We start from the raw sequence: 20,601 nt of genomic DNA on the forward strand, positions 1-20,601 counted from the left end.
TGGAATTTTTGTATAATGTGTGTGTGTGTGTGTGTGTGTGTGTGCGTGTGCATGTAAGTACATGAGCATGTGTGTGTACATCCATAAAAGTGTGTATATCTGTGCATGCAGGTTTTTGTGAGTGCATTTGGGTGTGAGCCTGCATTTGCGTGTGAGTGTGTGTGTGTGTGTGTGTTCCTATGTCACGTCAGTGTGTGTCTCACCTGTGCCCTGGTCGGTGTGTTCCTGAGACTGGTGCTGGCTCTGGTGGACCCACTCCCCATTGCACTTGAAGAAGATCTGCAGGGCGGGGCGGGCCCGGCATTTGAGCTTGATGGGGTTGCTCTTGATGATGTAGGCATCATCGGGCTCCTGCAGGAAGTGGGGGAGGGTCCCTGATGTGCCATGCTGCAGAGCATCACTCCTGGAACCTGGAGACAAAGAACAGAACATTAAACTAGAGTAGAGCACAGTAGAATAAAGTCGAATGACTGAATGGCCAAGCTGCAGAGCATCACTCCTGGAAAGGGATCGGGACAATGTTAGAGGAGGGTAGAGTATTTAAAAAAATTTTAAAAAAATAAACATTTTTAAATTTAACTAGGCAGGACAGTTAAGAACAAACTCTTATTTACAATGATGGCCTACTGGGGAATTGTGGGTTAATTGCCTTGTTCAGGGGCAGAACAACAGATTTTTTTACATTGTCAGCTCAGGGACTCAAACCAGAAACTTTTCGGTTACTGGCCCAATGCTCTAACCACTAGGCTACCTGCCGCCTGCTGTAGAGCAGAGTAGAGTAAGGTAAAGTTGAGTAGAGTAGGGTAAAGTAGAGTATCAGTAACATTCCACAAATATCGATAATATCCCAACATCTCAAAAGTGCACCACAGGCAACTCAATTACTTGGATAACCTAATCCGCAGACCTTAATCCACAACAAAACATCTGCAACAATGTATAAAGAATCAGGAGAGTCTGAGAGACGATGACACCCAGGCTATCCCACATTCCCGTAGAAAACACTCCCACAATAGACGCTGCTTAACCACCTCAATATGACGACAGGCTACACTTCATTGACACTCTTTGATCTTTCAAAAGCCAAGCCCTTCACAATCCGCTCATTTCAGGGAGTGATTTGGCAACAATAATTAACTACCATATTTCTTCTGTCTGACTCACACAGTAATCAGTTGTGTGTGTGTGTGTGTGTGTGTGTGTGTCCCAGCCGGTGCTTGTTATGAAGGATGTGAAGCCTATCAGGTGTAATTACACTCAAACTAAATCCCTCAGCTTTCGTCCTGGAACCTCGCCTGTGTGTCGTCTGAGGGGGTTTAGGGAGATTTAGGGAGGTTTGTGTGCGTGTGTATGTGTGAGGGTTTTCTAAATGTGAAAACACCTGTAAGTGTGTGTGAATGTGAGTGTGTGTGAATATGTATAAATGTGTGAGTGTATGTGTGTGTATGTGATCGAGAGGTTTGGAGAGCTGAACGTCCCCTGTGTGTGTGTGTTTTTTTATAGGTAGCGGGGATGCATTCTCCAACTCCATCTCCAGGATTATAGCTAACCAAGTCTCTGTCCAGCATCTAATCCCTCTACCTCACTACAGAAGCTCTCCTGCAGGAGGAAGACTACCGATTGAAGGGGATAGATTAATAAATGTGTCTGCTATGTTCTGGCTGTGTGTGTGTGTGTGTTTGAGTATGTGTGTGTGCAGGGCTCGACATTAACGCTTTTCCGGCTTGCCCGGGACAAGAAGAATATACAATGTCAGAAAATTAGGCTACTTCGATCATAATTGGATCAGTGGCCTCTGGATGCAATGCGTTTCACACTGTCCTCCCAATCTCTGCAGAGCACATCGGAGTATAATTATTGTAGGCCTGCATTGACAGACACGAGCGGTCTTTCAATCATGCAGTCGCAAGATGCATTTTTGAGATTAAAGCGAACCGCATCTGCACATTTGTTGATATTCATTGCTAGTTACTGAGATATTTGCCCAGTTATAGCTTATTTTTGGACAGCAATGAAAATCCTGGAAAAGTCTGTGTGTGCCAGTGGGCCATTGCCAGAGGAGAGAGCGAGAGAAGGCGAGAGCGAGAGAGAAACGTTTGAGCAGCAGGTAAAATAATGATGTACAACAGACTAACTAGAGAGCCAGTTCAAAACATAGTGTAGTTTTGCTGGTTATCTCGCTAGTTATCTCGCTAGTTAACTATTTAGCTATTAGCATGTATTCATTTCCTTTCCATGTCCAATGTCCTAAAATAACTTCCCACCGGTATTTGTGTATAACCTCAGTTGGCCGACACGCAGTTGATATGGGTACACAGTGGATGAAACCAATGCTGCATACTCCGGATGTAAAACCTCTCTAGCGCTCAAAATTGGCTAGGATTCTCCTCTACTCAATGGTTCAAAGTGAAATAAAGGTTAAAAAAATAAATAAATAAATATATATATATATATATATATATATATATATATATATATATATATATATAAAATACTGGCTATGTAAAGTAAACAAATATCATTAGAATAGCCTAATTGACAAGTAACTCCTATGCTGTCAATATCTCCACTGAACACTGGATATTTGTACATTTTTTTGTCACAATTCATTTAACCTGTTGGGTCTAGGGGGCAGCATTTGCACGTCTGGATAAAAAAAATGTACCCGATTTAATCTGGTTACTAATCCTACCCAGTAACTAGAATATGCATATACTTATTATATATGGATAGAAAACACTCTAAAGTTTCCAAAACTGTTTGAATGGTGTCTGTGAGTATAACAGAACTCATTTGGCAGGCAAAACCCTGAGACATTTTCTGACAGGAAGTGGATACCTGATGTGTTGTATTGACTTTAAACCTATCCCATTGAAAAACACAGGGGTTTAGGAATATTTTGGCACTTCCTATTGCTTCCACTAGATGTCACCAGCCTTTACAAAGTGTTTTGAGTCTTCTGGAGGGAGATCTGACCGAACAAGAGCCATGGAACGGTGATGTCCCATTAGACACCTGGCGCGCTACTTCATGTTGGGTACCCTCGTTCCAATACGTTATAAAAGACTATGCATTCGTCCACCTTGAATATTATTCATGTTCTGGTTAAAAAGGCCCTAATGATTTATGCTATACAACGTTTGACATGTTTGAACGAACGGAAATATATTTTTTCCCCTCGTTCATGACGAGAAGTCCGGCTGGCTTACATCATGTGCTAACGAGACGGAGATTTTTGGACATAAATGATGAGCTTTTTTGAACAAAACTACATTCGTTATGGACCTGTGATACCTGGAAGTGACATCTGATGAAGAGAATCAAAGGTAATGGATTATTTACATAGTATTTTCGATTTTAGATCTCCCCAACATGACGTCTAGTCTGTATCGCAACGCGTATTTTTCTGGGCACAGTGCTCAGATTATTGCAAAGTGTGATTTCCCAGTAAGGTTATTTTTAAATCTGGCAAGTTGATTGCGTTCAAAAGATGTAAATCTATAATTCTTTAAATGACAATATAATATTTTACCAATGTTTTCTAATTTTAATTATTTAATTTGTGACGCTGACTTGACTGCCGGTTATTGGAGGGAAACGATTTCCTCAACATCAATGCCATAGTAAAACGCTGTTTTTGTATATAAATATGAACTTGATAGAACTAAAAATGCATGCATTGTCTCTGATGGAGATTGTAAAAGGTTAGTGTATCATTTTAGCTGGTTTTATGGTTTTGGTGACCCTGTCTTTGACTTGACAAAACATTACACACAACTCTTGTAAATGTACTGTCCTAACATACTCTAAATTTATGCTTTCACCGTAAAACCTTTTTGAAATCGTAAAACGTGGTTAGATTAAGGAGATGTTTATCTTTCAAATGGTGTAACATAGTTGTATTTTTGAAAAATGTGAATTTTGACATTTATTTGGATTCAAATTTGCCGCTCTTGAAATGCACCTGCTGTTGATGGAGTGCACCACGGGTGGCACGCTAGCGTCCCACCTAGCCCCAAGAGGTTAAGGAAATCAGTCAATTGAAATAGATAAATTAGGCCGTAATCTATGGATTTCACATGACTGGGAATACAGATATGCATCTGTAAATCACTGATACCTTAAAAAAAATGTAAGGGCGTAGATCAAAAAATCAGTCCGTATCTGGTGTGACCACCATTTGCCTCACGCAGCACGACACATCTCCTTTAGATAGTGTTGATCCAGCTGTTTGTGGCCTGTGGAATGTTGTCCCACTCCTCTTCCGTGGCTGTGTGAAGTTGCTGGATATTGGCGGGAACTGGAACACGCTGTCATACACGTCAAGCCAGAGCATCCCAAACATGCTCAATGGGTGACATGTCTGGTGAGTATGCAGGCCATGGAAGAAGTAGGACAATTTCAGCTTCCCGGATTTGTGTTCAGATTCTTGAGACATGGGGCCGTGCACTATTATGCTGAAACATGGGGTGATGGCGGCAGATGAATGGCACGACAACGGGCCTCAGGATCTCATCACAGTATCTCTGTACATTCAAATTTCCATCGATAAAACACAATTGCGTTCGTTGTCCGTAGCTTATGCCTGCCCATACCACAACCCCACCTCCACCATGGGGCACTCTGTTCACAACGTTGACATCAGCAACCCGCTCGCCCACACGCGCCATACACATGGTCTGCGGTTTGTCGCCGGTTGGACGTACTGCCAAATTCTCTAAAATTATGTTGGAGGTGGCTTATGGTAGCGAAATTAACATTCAATTCTCTGGCAACAGCTCTCATGGACATTCCTACAGTCAGCATGCCAATTGCGCACTCCGTCAAAACTTGAGACATCTGTGACAATACTGCACATTTAAGTGCACCTGTGTAATGGTTATGCTGTTTAATCAGCTTCTTGATATGCCACACCTGTCAGGTGGATGGACTATCTTGGAAAGGTGTAATTCTCAATAATAGGGATGTAAACAAATTTGTGCACAAAATATGAGAGAAATAAGCTTTTTGTGCATATGGACAATTTCTGGGATCTTTTATTTCAGCTCATGAAACATGGGACCAACAATTTACATGTTGCGTTTATATTTTTGTTCAGTGTAGATAAACTTAGTTAGCTACCTCGCCCACCTTAGCAATTTGATCCCTGGTTCATTGAATGAGGGAATTATTTTGGTTGTAATTGTAATGTTGCATGGTGGCCAACCATCCTCCAGGAGAGTCCAGGAGTGCAACTGGTGTGCAGGCTTTTGCTACAGCCCTGCTCGAACACACCACATTGTAAAAAAATCAGCTGCTCAACAGGGCCTTGATAAGCTGACTCTGGTGTGTTTGAGCAGGGTTGGATCAAAAGCCTGCACACCCAGTAGCTCTCCAGATGGAGGGTTGACCGACCACATGTGTTTCATGCAGTAGCCTATCAGTGCAGTATTTTACTTTGTGGAAGGGGTTATTTGCCTTGCTCAAGGCCACAAAGTCAGCAGATACTGTATAATTCATGGGATCAGAGACCAGCAGCCTCCCATTATCAATAATAACAAGGAATGTTATTTTGTGAAGTGGCTCCTTGCATCATACAACACTTTTCTGTCACCTATTTTGGCACATTGTGGACACACACACACACACACACACACACACACACACACACACACACACACACACACACACACACACACACACACACACACACACACACACTCACACACACACACACACACACACACACACACACACACACACACACACACACACACACGACTTGAACTTTCGGACAAGTAAAATATCAGTCCAACTAAAAAAGTTAATGTCAAGCGTGTGTGTATATTTGATTTTCTAACGTGTGTGTGTGTGTATGTGTGTGTGTGTGTGTGTGTGCGTGTTTGATATTCTGACTGTGTCTGTGTGTGCGATTTCTGTCTGTGAAAATTACAGCTCTCACTGGCAGCTACCTCTCTCCTACCCACACCACTACGCTCTCTCTCTCTCTCTGGTTCGTGGAACTGAACAAAAGAGACATCCTTTTCATTTAGAAATGACTAGAATGACTAGCCCCTGGGCTAGCTATCTCCTCTTGCCTGAAGCACTCCAACTTGTTGGTGCGTGGAGAGGTGACATGCATTAATTGTGTTTGGATAGCGACAAAACCTTACGACGCCAGCACACACCCACACACTGACAGAGAGACATACACACACATATTGTAGGGCTGTGGCGGTCATGACATTATGTCAGCCAGTTATTGTCATGCAAAAGACTGCAGGTCTCATGGTAATTGACCATTAATAAACATAATCCCTTGTAGAATCTCTAGGCCTCCACTCATACAAGCCGCATACAAGCCGCTGATGTGCACCTTTGGAACATCTACATTTAAAAAAGTCTAATGAATAAATGTAATATACACCATCACAATAAAACAATTATTTATTTGTACTGTATGTTAGCCTATCTGGCTATGCTCCATGCCATAGGCTCCAGGCTTGATCATTTAGCAGACAAGATATGCTTTTAAGTCCCGTGTCATTATTTGTTATATTCTTTTAATTGAACTTAGCTGAATAAATAGAAAGGATATTTTTTTCCATTCCGGAGCAAGTGCGCATATGAAGTGAGCAGGAAAGTGATCATTTGAAACAGGTCCTACATGCTTGATTTAGAGTTATTTGTCAACTTTAGTTGTGAATGATACAAACCTTAGAATGTCTTAGAAATCAAAACCTATACAGATCTAGGATTTACATTTGATCACTCTTTTGTTGCTGAGCATTTTCCTTCACAGCAGGAAATGCAAACTTGTAGTGTATTCAAGGTTTGAAAATGCTTCTAAAGTTTAATTTCTACTTAAAAATGTCAGACTTCATTTGCTCTAACGGAAAATGTATCAACCCTTACAAAAAAATTCCATTAATTATAATCCACATAATTCACATTTCCTCTTGCTGCAGGATTATTTTCCTGCTGTAGCAACCTGGCTCAAATTAAGATCCTACATATGTATGGGCTGCATGATGCGACTAAAGGCTATTGATGATTTGAGAAAGTTGCAAAAGAAGCTTGTGCTCTCTTCCTTGCCCCAGGCTGCACAAGCTGTTCTTTCAACAAGTGATCATATTTTCACCCATCAGACTATTCTCAATTTAATCTTGTCTTTACTCAAATGTAAAATTAGTTTAAATTTAGAATGTCTCATTATCAAATGGGCAGGAACAGAGGCATGGGAAAAAACACATATCATCCGTATGCACTGGAATAGTGAATTCCGGCAGCTTGCCGGCCAGTTCGTTTTTCAATCGTGCCAGGTAGGCTACTCTGGTTATTTCACTCCATGCATCAACCAGAGTTTGAGGAGCATGCAGCGCAACAGGTGATACTCCGCTTAAACGCTGTATGCCACAAGCTCTCCAACCCGGTTCCCGCAGCTAACCATTGCTTAATTTGTGAAACCAAGTGAAACCTGTTTGGGAACATCGATAGATCTTTCATTAAACTGTTGACAACCCCTCTCTCTGAGCGCTCGAGAAAGTAAAGGAGAAAGAGGAGGAGATGGAAACGCACTGTGTGGAGATATTCTGTAGCTAAAAGTAATGTGTCAGCCTATTAATTATGAAAATATAAAAAAGTCCCTATTTCTAGGATATTCTAAATCAAATACAAATTCACTATAATTGTAGGCTAGCTCTGTAAGCCGCCCTGCACAATCAATTAACCAAAAGCATCGCCTAGGCCTATACCTTCTCTCCCAGACTCATGGATAAAAAGTTTGGAGCGAAGCATAAGGTAACCAGTCCATCCAGAATGCATAATAATACAGTCCACACTCAAAGGCGATTACTAGAATTTGCTTAATTTTGGAGTATAGGCTAGACCAATTATGTACCAAAGATATCTTTAAACAGTTTTCTTGTATGTTTTTCTGCCATGCATAATTACGTTTTTTTTTGGGCTCATATTGTACATAGGCCAATGCTTTTGCATAAGCTCTATTATGTGTATGTGTTTTGAATTAATCATCACCTTACACCATACCCAAACCGGACGCCATCGTGCGGAAATTGATTTTGTCCCCCCACACCAAACGCGATCACGACACACAGGTTGAAATATCAAAACAAACTCTGAACTAATTATATTAATTTGGGGACAGGTCGAAAAGCATTAAACATTTATGGCAATTTAGCTAGCTAGCTTGCAGTTGCTGGCTAATTTCTCCTATTTAGCTAGCTTGCTGTTGCTAGCTAATTTGTCTTGGGATATAAACGTTGAGTTGTCATTTTAAGGTCCTCTACTCCGACAATTAATCCACACATAAAACGGTCTTTCCTCCTTCCCGTCTTTTTCTTCTTTGGACTTTATATGGCGATTTTTATCTAACTTTCAAAACAAGGTGTATTACCACAGCTGACCGACAGACAATGAGAAGATGGCACACAATGAGAAGATGGCACACAATGAGAAGATGGCACTTGGGCATATGCTTCTATAAACCAATGAGGAGATGGGAGAGGCAGGACTTGCACCGCGTTCTATTTTAGCACTTGGCAACGCTGACGCTCGTTGGCACACGTGAGCAGTGTGAGTGCAATGATTGAATAACATGTACGTGTACATTTATTTTGTGGTCAGCATTTTAGAAAGCTCTGTCCATTTCAATGTGTTAGGCTTTGATACAACATCCACAAGGACCATGTTTTCCACTTTTCTTTATTCAAATTGATCAGTCACAGTGAGGTGAGTTATAAAATCATGATACTGTTTTGATGATAAGTGTTTGATGTGATTCTCGATAAGTGGTTAGAAGGACAATAGAGCCCTGAGTACCAGGCTATTAGGACCTGATGGTAGTTAGCAAGTTGGCTACTACCAAAGCATGTCCAGGGTGCATCAAAGGAGATTACCATGAATCAACAGTCATGTGGAATTTTACTGCGGTCATGACTTATGACTGCCGGTGTGGATGCGCACATGGAAGGGCATACGCACGCACGCACACACGTTTGTTTTCCTTGTGGGGACAAATCATTTATTCCCATTCAAAATCCTTAACCCATAAACCTATCCCTTAACCTATACCTAAGCTTAACCCTAACTCCTAACCCTAATTCTAACCCTAACCCTAATTATTACCCTCAGCCTAACCACTAAGCCTAAAATAGCCCTTTTCCTTGTGGGGACTGGCAAAAAGTCACATATTGTACTCGTTTTACTATCCTTGTGAGGACTTGTTTTTTAATAGACCTCAGGACTCAGTAATCAGACGTGGATAAACAACCAATTTACAGCTGCTATTCTCCTGTCATTTGCTAGCTAGAACTTCACCTAGTAAAAATAAGTAATCTGACTATATATCTGTGGTTAGGGCCAGCGTCTGATGGTGTCTGATAGAGGGAGAGGTGGCTGATGTCATGGCTCTCCAGTCTGCCATACTGACAGCCATTAACAAGGGTCATCCGAATCATGTGGTTAGTGTGTGTGCGTGTGTGTGTGTGTGTGTGTGTGTGTGTGTGTGTGTGTGTGTGTGTGTGTGTGTGTGTGTGTGTGTGTGTGTGTGTGTGTGTCTCTGAATCATGTGGTCAGTACGTATGTGTGTGTCATCCGAATCATGTGGTCAGTGTGTGTGTGTGTGTGTGTGTGTGTGTGTGTGTGTGTGTGTGTGTGTGTGTGTGTGTGTGTGTGTGTGTGTGTGTGTGTGTGTGTGTGTGTGTGTGTCTGTGAATCATGTGGTCAGTGTGTATGTGTGTCTGTGTTTGTGTGAGACCAGAGGGCTGAGAAAGCCAACACACACACACACACACACTCAATCCACTCCGCCGCTGTCAGGGGAGACTGCCACGCCCGTCGCTACGCAGCGTTTCCACGGTGATCTATGACCGAAGGGCCACCCCGGCAAAAACGCAAAGGGGCCACAGATACATCACACACAGCGTGAGAGGAAAACAAGATGTCACTGCCATGGGGGTGAGCGATGGCTCTATCACACACACACACGCATTCTGGAGCAGACACAATCTGCTGATGCAGTGCACGTGTCACAGCAACAACCCGGAAGGACCTACACAAAGAATGGTCTATCAGAGAACAGCACGGATTGTCCAAATAAAGGTGACCAAGCAGAATAAACTAGATAACACCATAAATCAATATATTATATCAGATACACAGAGAATGTTGTTTCTCATGGTCTGAGAGTCTTTAGGTGACTTTTGGCAAACTCCAAGTGGAGTTTTACTGAGGAGAGGCTTCTGTCTGGCCACTCTATCATAAAGGCCTGATTGGTAGAGCGCAGCAGAGATGGTTGTCGTTCTGGAAGGTTCTCCCATCTCCACAGATTAACTCTGGAGCTCTGTCAGAGTGAGCATCGGATTCTTGGTCACCTCCCTGACCAAGGCCCTTCTCCCCCGATTGCTCTGGTACCCTTCCCCAGATCTGTGCCTCGATACAATCCTGTCTCAGAGCTCTACAGACAATTCCTTCGCCTCATGGCTTGGTTTTTGCTCTGACATGCACTGTCAACTGTGGGACCTTATATAGATAGGTGTGTGTCTTTCCAAATAATGTCTAATCAATTGAATTTACCACAGGTGGACTCCAATCAAGTTGTAGAAACATCTCAAGGATGATCAATGGAAACAGGATGCATCTGAGCTCAATTTCGAGTCTCATATAAAAGGGTCTGAAAACTTAAGGTATTTCTGAAAATGTGGAAAAAGTCAAAGGCTGTGAATACTTTCCAAATGCACTGTACATGGGGTTAATGAACATTTTAAAGGAGAGAAAAAGGTAGGGACGGTGGGAGTCCTGAACTGACTGAGTTAATTTGGGAATGCCTTGAGGGAGTCATAGACATGCTGTTCACACAGAAAGAGCCGACTGCAGACACAGACACAGAAAACAGGCTCTCTGTTTGTGTGTGTGTGTGTGTGTGTGTGTGTGTGTGTGTGTGTGTGTGTGTGTGTGTGTGTGTGTGTGTGTGTGTGTGTGTGTGTGTGTGTGTGTGTGTGTGTTAGTGGTGCGCGGGTTGACTCATAACCCGCAGTCCCCACAGTTATATCCGCGGGTGGGTTTAGGGTCATGAAATATTGCGTGGATGAAGGGCGGGTAGGTGGCAAAAATCCATGTATGTTGCCTATAATTCTTGTGCAATTCATATCTATAGGCTACATTGTGGTTTTACTTTCATTATTTTTATCTGGCATTAGTGCATAAGCCTAAGATTTAGGGCCTAATTTTACGCACGATAAATACATGCCAATCACCCAAAAATGTTGGAAACTTGGGCAGAAAAAGTTAACGTTGATCCATTGAGGCAAAAAGGACACTGTCAGTGTTAAATTCAATAAGAGAAAAGCTGCAAAATGGAGAGTTGAAAATAAAGAGAAGGGAGGGCCAGAACAGCTGGCCTAATATGTGGGAAAGATTTGGTGAAGTGGTAAAAGTGGATGATAGCAGTGCTATTTGTGATGATTGTGAGGCGCTATACAATTTTGACAGCCACAAGACGGGGACTTTAAATATGGCATGTCAAGGAAACTGTACTGTTTAGATGGGTTAAATAGAATAGTAACTCAAATCTGGACACTGACTGTAGGTCTATAACCTCTCACAAAGCCTAATATATAAGTCCTGCAGAATATTTTTTATATATTTATTTCTTTGTTTTCTCCCCAATTTCATGGTATCCAATTGGTAGTTACAATCTTGTCTCATCGCTGCAACTCCGAAACACAACCCAACCCAACCAAGCCACACTGCTTCTTGACACAATGCCCACTTAAACCGGAAGCCAGCCGCACCAATTTGTCGGCGGAAACACTGTACAACTGGCAACCGTGTCAGCGTGCACTGCGCCCGGCCCGTCACAGGAGTTGCTAGTGCACGATGGGACAAGGACATCCCTGCGGGCCAAACCCTCCCCTAACCCGGACAACACTGGGCCAATTGTGCACCGCCCCATGGGTCTCCCGGTCGCGGCCGGCTGCGACAGAGCCTGGACTCGAACCCAGAATCTCTAGTGACACAGCGATGCAGTGCCTTAGACCACTGCGTCACTCAGGAGGCCCAAATGTACATTTTGACTCAGGAACAAGAGCAGAGAGAGAAAAAGAGAGTGAGAGAGCGAAAGAGAAAGACAGTGAGTGAGGAAACTAAGTGAGTAAGTGAGGGAGACAGACTGAGAAAGTGAGCGAGAGAATGAGAGGGAGAAGGGAGAGAGTGAGATGGATGTAGAGAAGGAAAGATAGTAAAACAAAGGAGAGAAAGAGGAGTGGGAGGGGAAAAAGGGAGAGAAAGCGAGAAAGAGATAAAACACGGCATATAGCATGATAAAAATGTAATTTTCAGGGTCATTGTTTCAGAAGACAAACTCAACTATCCTTTTATTACCTTCCCAGAGTCATATACGGCTGAATTACTCCACTCTCTCTCCTAACCACTAACTGGGCCTGAGTACAACCAGAGCTTGAAGAAAATTGATGAAACAGAAAAAAATACTAAATTTCCTCTTGCTCGAGCCAATCAGATAGCATATTATTACACTTTGCACAACATACAGTATTAATGCCGCCGGGAGCCGGCTGCTTAGTCATAAATGAACAAACACATTTTCTAATGAATTCTTTGTTTGCTAATTAAGTAGGAAAGCGGAAAAATAATTTGTTAATTACTAACACATGACCGTGTTGACATTTGAGAACAGGGTTGAGCAATAAGGCACAGAAAGCCCATTAACTTTCTCTGTGTCTCTTCCTCGTCTCATCTTACGGACAAGAACACATCATGCCATTTTTTATTAGCTGTCAAATCTGCCTTTATCTGTGCACACAGCTACTTACACAGGCCATGTGTCTCTGTAAACACATAGAGAAACACAGCTTGTCAATAGTCAACAAGGCATCCCCGATGGGGGAAATACATACTGTCCACACTTATGCGCACGCACGGACGCACGCATACACACGGACACACATGCGCGCTGCATCAGGAGCAGGAGGCCAGTTCTCTGGTGAATGATTGACAGGTAGGGCAGTGTATTGCATCAGGGAGGAGTGGAGGAGGAGGAGGACTGGAAGAGAGGAGGGGTGTAGGAGATGAGATTCCTGGATCCATCTCCGACTGGGGGATTTTCAGCAACACAATGGAAGATGGAGAGGGCGCCATGGAGTCGTGATTGCCATCAAAGTCCTGCAGAGGCACTGGCTGGGGCAGCGTATTGCCTACAATACCATTTCCACAACAATTTCCAAACACATCAACACAGATGATGTAGTGCCCGAGGTGTGCTGCTGTGGTACGTGACAGGCTACAGAGCAGCAACAGAGCACACACTGAAACACACAGCTGGGAAACAATGCAGATGTTTGCTGCGGACTGCTATGGAAGGGGATACAGTATGTCCTCGTGTTAAATCAAGCGTGTAAAATATGGATAGTCCAACACCTCACAATTCTAGTTCAGAATGTAGATATGGCCTGAGTTCTAGATCAGAAAGTATGGCCTGTGTTCTAAATCAGAATACATGCCCTGAATTCTAGATTAGAATGCAAATATACACTGAGTGTACAACCTATTAGGAACACCTTCCTAATATTGAGTTTCACCCCCTTTTGCCCTCAGAACAGCCTCAATTCATTGGGGCATGAACTCTACTAGGTGTCGAAAGCATTCCACCGGGATGCTGTCACATGTTGACTCCAATGCTTCCCACAGTTGTGTCAAGTTGGCTGGCAGTGGACCTCTACTCTGAATAGCTTGTTCCATCTCATCCCACAGATGCTCAATTGGATTGAGATCTGGTGATTGGGCAGGCCAGTGCAGTAAGCTAAATTCACTGTAATATTCATGGAACCGTTCATGGACAATCCTAGCCTTATGGCATGGGGCATTATCCTGCTGAAAAAATCTATTCATAAATGGATACACTGCTGCCATGAAGGGATGCACCTGATATACTGTGGCATTCAAATGTTGCTCCGCTATTAATAAAGGGGCCCAATCCATGAAAACACACCACACACCATCACACCACCACCATCCTGCAATGTTGACACATGGCATGATGGATGCATGTACTCATGTGGTATTCTCCATACATTTGTCACGTCCTGACCAGTAGAGCGAGTAGTTGTTTAGTATTTTGGTCAGGACGTGGCAGAGGGATGTTTGTTTTGTATGGTGGGGGTTTTGTGTGTGTTAGAGAGGGGTGTTTGATTTATGTGTTCCTGGGTTTTGGGTGTATGTTCTAGGTTAGTTGTTCTAGGTTGTATTTCTGCATGTTGTCTAGTTTAGGTTTTCTATGTTTAGGTTTGGGTGCTGGACTCTCAATTGGAGGCAGGTGTTTCTGGTTGCCTCTGATTGAGAGTCCTATATATGGGTAATTGTTTGGTTTAGTGTTTGTGGGAGATTGTTTCTTGTTTTGCCTGTGTGAGCCTTACAAGACTGTTTTGTTGTTCACTTTGATTTCAAATAAATATCAAGATGAGCATCCACATTCCTGCTGCGTTTTGGTCCTCCATACCAGACGACAACCGTGACAACACTAGTCCTCCCATCAGCGTGAAACAGCAGGATCCGGGATTTATCAGACCAGGCAATGTTGTTTCAATTCTCCAGTGTCCAGTGTTTTTGTTCCTTAGCTCACTGCAACCGCATTTTCTTGTTTTTTTTTGCTGAAAGAAGTGGAACTCTGTAAGGTCATCGGCTGCCATACACCATTCGTGTCAAGGTACGACGAGTTGTGGATTCTTTTATGGTTCTTTGGGCACCAATGTTGTACTGGAAGGTCAGTTGACTAACTGTAGTCTGTCTGTTGCTCTGCACAATTCGTGTCAGCCTCCTTTGTCCTCTTTCATCAATGAGCCGTTTTGACCACTGGCCTGACATAGGCTGGATGTCCTTTAGGTGGTGGAATGTTTTTGATACACACAGGAAAGTTTTGAGTGTGAAAAACCCAGCAGCGTTGCAGTTCTTGACACACACAAGCCGGTGTGCCTGGCATTCAAATGATAAACTCCATGGGAACAGAGTCTTACATAGAAACTTCATTGGGAGGAAGGATGTTTGACCTGCTTTTAATTATTTATTTATCACAAAGAAAATTGCCTCTTGGAAGGCCCTTATGATCAGCGAGCCACAGTGGTGTAAAGTACTTGAAAGTACTACTTATGTTTTTTTTAATTTTTTTTTAGTATCTGTACTTTACGGTTGATATTTGACAACTTTTACTTTTACTTCACTACCTACCTAAAGAAAAAAATGTACTTTTTACTCCATAGATTTTCACTGACACCCAAAAGTAGTTATTATATTTTGAATGCTTAGCAGGACTGGAAAAGTACGTTTACTTTTGATACTTAAGTGTATTTGAAACCAAATACTTTTAGACTTTTACTCAAGTACTATTTTACTGGGTTACTATCACTTTCTTAGTCATTTTCTACTAAGATACCTTTACTTTTACTCAAGTATGAAAATTGGGTACTTTTTCCACCACTGGTGAACCGTACATGATACAGACAACATCTTGGTGTCAATATACTCCTTATAGTGTGCTCTCAAATATGAAGCATGTCTAGATTCTGAAACAAATAAGTTACATTCATTTATTCAACATAAATAATAGATTTTCCTTATTTTTAGACATAGCGTTTGGATAACTTACCTTTTCAGCTTTTTCAAACAGAGATTTGCATCCTGTAGCACAAACTCCCAAAAGTTCTGGGACATTGTAAAGTCCATGGAGAATAAGAGCACCTCCTCCCAGCTGCCCACTGCACTGAGGATAGGAAACACTGTCACCACCGATAAATCCGTGATAATTGAGAATTTCAATAAGCATTTTTCTACGGCTGGCCATGCTTTCCACCTGGCTACCCCTTCCCCGGTCAACCACCCTACACCCCCCACAGCAACTTGCCCAAGACTCCCCCATTTCTCCTTCCTCCAAATCCAGATAGCTGATGTTCTGAAAGAGCTGCAAAATCTGGACCCCTACAAATCAGCCGGGCTAGACTATCTGGACAACCCTCTCTTTCTAAAATGATCTGCCGAAATTGTTGCAACCCCTATTACTAGCCTGTTTAACCTCTCTTTCGTATCGTCTGAGAACCCCAAAGTTTGGAAAGCTGCCGCCCGCGGACATCCCCCTCTTCAAAAGGGGAGACACTCTAGACCCAAACTGCTTCAGACCTATATCTATCCTACCCTGCCTTTCTAAGGTCTTCTAAAGCCAAGTTAATAAACAGATCACCGACCATTTCGAATCCCACCGTACCTCCTCCGCTATGCAATCTGGTTTCCGAGCTGGTCATTGGTGCACCTCCGCCACGCTCAAGGTCCTAAACAATATCATAACCACCACCGATAAGAGACAATGCTGTGCAACTGTATTCATCGACCTGGCCAAGGCTTTCAACTCTGTCAATCACCACATTCTTATCGGCAGACTCAACAGCCTTGGTTTCTCAAATGACTGCCTTGCCTGGTTCACCAACTACTTCTCAGAGTTCAGTGTGTCAAATCGGAGGGCCTGTTGTCCGGACCTCTGGCAGTCTCTATGGGGGTGCCTCTCTGTATACATCAATGATGTCGCTCTTGCTGCTGGTGATTCTCTGATCCACCTCTACGCAGACGACACCATTCTGTATACTTCTGGCCCTTCTTTGGACATTGTTAACTAACCTCCAGACGAGCTTCAATGCCATACAACTCTCCTTCCGTGGCCTCCAACTGCTCTTAAATGCAAGTAAAACTAAATGCATGCTCTTCAACAGATCCCTGCCCGCCCGTCCAGCATCACTACTCTGGACGGTTCTGACTTAGAATGTGTAGAAAACTACAAATACCTAGGTGTCTGGTTAGACTGTAAACTCTCCTTCCAGACTCACATTAAGTATCTCCAACCCAAAATTAAATCTAGAATCGGCTTGCTATTTCGCAACAAAGCCTCCTTCACTCATGCTGCCAAACTTACACTCGTAAAACTGACTATCCTACTGATCCGTGACTTTGGCGACGTCATTTACAAAATAGCCTCCAACACTCTAATCAGCAAATTGGATGCAGTCTATCACAGTGCCATCCGTCTTGTCACCAAAGCCCCATATACTACCCACCATTGCGACTTGCATGCTCTCGTTGGCTGGTCCTCACTTCATATTCATCGCTAAACCCACTGGCTCCAGGTCATCTATAAGTCTTTGCTAGGTAAAGTCCCGCCTTATCTCAGCTCACTGGTCACCGTAGCAGCACCCACCCGTAGCACGTGCTCCAGCAGGTATATTTCACTGGTCACCCCCAAAGCCAATTCCTTCTTTGCCCGCCTTTCCTTCCAGTTCTCTGCTGCCAATGACTGGAACGAACTGCAAAAATCACTGAAGCTGGAGACTCACATCTCCCTCACTAACTTTAAGCACCAGCTGTCAGAGCAGCTCACAGATCACTGCACCTGTACATAGCCCATCTGTAAATAGCCCATCCAACTACCTCATCCCCATACTGTTATTTATTTTGTCCTTTGCACCCCAGTATCTCAACTTGCACACTCATCTTCTATCACTCCAGTGTTTAGTTGCTATATTGTAATTATTTCTCCACTATGGCCTATTTATTGCCTTACCTCCCTTATCCTACCTCATTTGCATACACTGTATATATACTTTTTCTCTTGTATTATTGACTGTATGTTTATTCCATGTGCAGCTCTGTATTGTTGTTTGTGTCACACTGCTTTGCTTTATTTTGGCCAGGTCGCAGTTGTAAACTAGCCTACCTGGTTAAATAAAGGTGAAATAAAAATACATTAAAAAATATATATACTTTTGTAACACGTCAAATTTCCAGAATGGGCTCTTGTACTTTTAATGATATGACCCATTTTATAAATATAAATTGAGGTTGTAGGTCATTAACCAATCACAGCCCTCCTTTAGGATTGCACATTCAGCAAATCACCAGCAGTGGGAGTTCCCTTTGAATCAATTTACCTTTCACTGTGTTGGTGGTGCTCATAAAATGTATCAGAACTTCAGAATTAGCAGAGAGCCCTCTCTGGAAATGTTATGTACTTGTATGGTATATTGTTCCAAATTATATGTCTTAAAATTAAACAACAGGGCTACTTTTGAGATACTCATATTTTAGGATTTCTGACAGTGTTGTTTTTTTGCTTGCATGCCATTATTGCTGGCTAGGCGAGCCTAGACTATACTTAGAGGGAGATGGCAAAGACATGTGTTCTGATTGGTCTGTCTGTATTTGTCCAGGCTTGTGATTGGATTGCAGATAGAAAAGTTAAAATGTGCTTATGCATATATAACTTAATTTCTTTCAATTAAAATGTAACTTCACAAACATATGAAGAAACATCTAAAGATCAATTATATATGATTAACTCATTTTTGACAAATGTGAAATAGAACCCTATAGGTTCAAAATAAATAGTTTGTGATATATATGTAAAAAGCATGTCAAACATCCTCCCTCACAATTAAGTTTCTATGTGAGAATTGCCAGAACAATCGCCCCATCCCAAAATGGACATAGCGTGTGTGTGTTCTCTAAAATGTCACAGGTGGTGTGTGTGTCCTACATACTTCATAGAGGTTGTGTATCTTTCCATCCCAAAACTTCAGAGTGTGTGTGTGTGTGTGCGCATCTTCATAGGGTTTGTGTATCCACCTAGGTGACAGCATGCCAGCCTCATCCAGCCTCAGCTTGACAGGTAGGGAGATAGTGCTTCCCTCAGCTCTTCTCGCAATCAAAGTGTAAGAAGCGGCAAAGTAAAAGTGGGTTACCTGGATGTCAAACTGACAAAGAGCCTCCCATCTCCATCCCATCAGCCCCGACTCCTGAAGCTCCCCTCTCATAGACTCACATTAACATCCTGCTGAACAATGCACCTAAATAAATCCCTCAAACCACACTCATTTGCATCCATCTCTCGCATCCAATATGTCAGGAAATTCACAAGGATCTCAGAGGAGCTTTTTTCCTAACCCATAGATGGGGAAAATGGGGAGTTGGAAAAGTGAATGAGTAAATTCAACTTTTTGCTTTCGGTGCTTATTTGGGGATGGTTGTGTGTAATATGCTGTCGGCTGGTGGGTGTAAAACGCTTATTGGAGTCCAAAAGCGTGTACGGGTACGCATATCAGTTTGAGAATATTGGATCGTTGGCTTTCATACTTTTTCAATTCTCAGGCAGGCTCCAGAAATTTCTCCATCACCCTATCCAGATGAATAGAAGATGCGTATGCAGAACTGTGCTGGTTAGGAATTTTTGGGGAGGTGCGCGGTCGGGCTGTGCATCCCCCACGGACAGTGGTCTCAGAGCCGCGTAGCTACTGTATTTTACTAAGACACTGGCCCATCATGTCCAACGTTTGCCTGTTAGGCAGAAGAAGAAAGTGGAGAATGTAGAGCTGCAGGACGAATCAGGCCAATAGACAGTGGCAGTTAACACCTTTTATATCTCCTGCCTGTATATTAGGAAGAGGCCTTTCACATGAAAGATGGGGCTTTGAACGTGTCCAACTTTTTCATGATGCCTTAAAGCTGAACTTAAGCCTCAGACAATCTCTTAATCTCCTGCTGTAGGTGTGACATTTGGGCCTGGGGATAGAAAGGTATGTGTCTAAGCGGCTGTAGCCGCGAGGGTGACACACACAGACAGATGGAGAGATCATATATTCTGATATTACATTACTCTTTCTGCCTCTGTCTCATACTATCTTACCGTAACTTTTTCAAGGCTTATTTTGAAGGCCATTGTCTTTATTTATTTTTCTTGACACATATGGTGATCATTTGCAATGATGGCCTTAAAAGGCACACTCCTGAATTTGCGTTTCAATACCTAACATAAGCCTGCCACTTGGTTTTGGTATAAAGCTGAAGGATGGGATTGGAGAAGTGTAACCATTGAACACCAGGAAATATCCCAATATTTTGTCTTTATCATGACTGTGCTGTTCTGTGGTTGAGCGTTGTGACTGGTCACTGTTTTATGGTGCACCAATGGAATTAATTTAGCCAGAGGAGATATGTTTATGGGGGGTGAAAAGCTCCAAGAGTGACGCTTTCCCCACATAGTCTTCCTCTCGCACGATGACAGATGAGTAATGATATTAATACATTCGCCAGGACAATCCGCTGACATTATTTTCTCAGGATATTAACTTTTCTTATTGAGTCCCATTCTACTTCTCTGCCAGACATTTAATGAAATGACAAAACGAAAACTTTTAAGATTTATTTTATCCTTTCAATGTCCTAAACCTGTCTTAACGTCTGCAAGCGACAAAAAGTTAATATATTCATAAATCCTTTTAATAATAGAGTTCTCATTGCATTAGCCAAGTGAGCTGTCGGGTTGCCAGAGTGTGATTGCCGCTCAGATTGTATATTTCTTCCACACAATGCTTTTAATTATATCCCTGTCTGTCCTATGACGAAGAAGACGTAACAGATCAAAGATGATATGGAGGGAAAGAAAGTGAGGGTGTAATTGACCCTTCGCTAAGCCCCACCCTAGAATTTTGTGCAACCAATCGCAGCAATCCAAATGAGAGCAAATGTCGTTGAGTTCCGACACCTCAGACAAGCTCA

General features: G+C 42.6%; 1 protein-coding gene across 3 annotated transcripts in view; it reads right to left on the bottom strand.

Annotated features, from left to right (window-relative positions):
• The window catches only part of LOC106563138 (netrin receptor UNC5D), a 339,367-nt gene that overhangs the window by 109,714 nt on the left and 209,052 nt on the right, over nucleotides 1-20,601 (bottom strand). For all 3 annotated transcript variants that reach the window (XM_014128394.2, XM_014128393.2, XM_014128391.2), the window contains exon 2: nucleotides 204-410. In XM_014128394.2, the coding sequence (XP_013983869.1) occupies nucleotides 204-410 (207 nt within the window). The remainder of the gene's footprint in view (nucleotides 1-203; nucleotides 411-20,601) is intronic.

The sequence above is a fragment of the Salmo salar genome, chromosome ssa11 (genome assembly GCF_905237065.1).
Source record: "Salmo salar chromosome ssa11, Ssal_v3.1, whole genome shotgun sequence".
In the NCBI taxonomy this organism is placed as follows: Eukaryota; Metazoa; Chordata; class Actinopteri; order Salmoniformes; family Salmonidae; genus Salmo; species Salmo salar.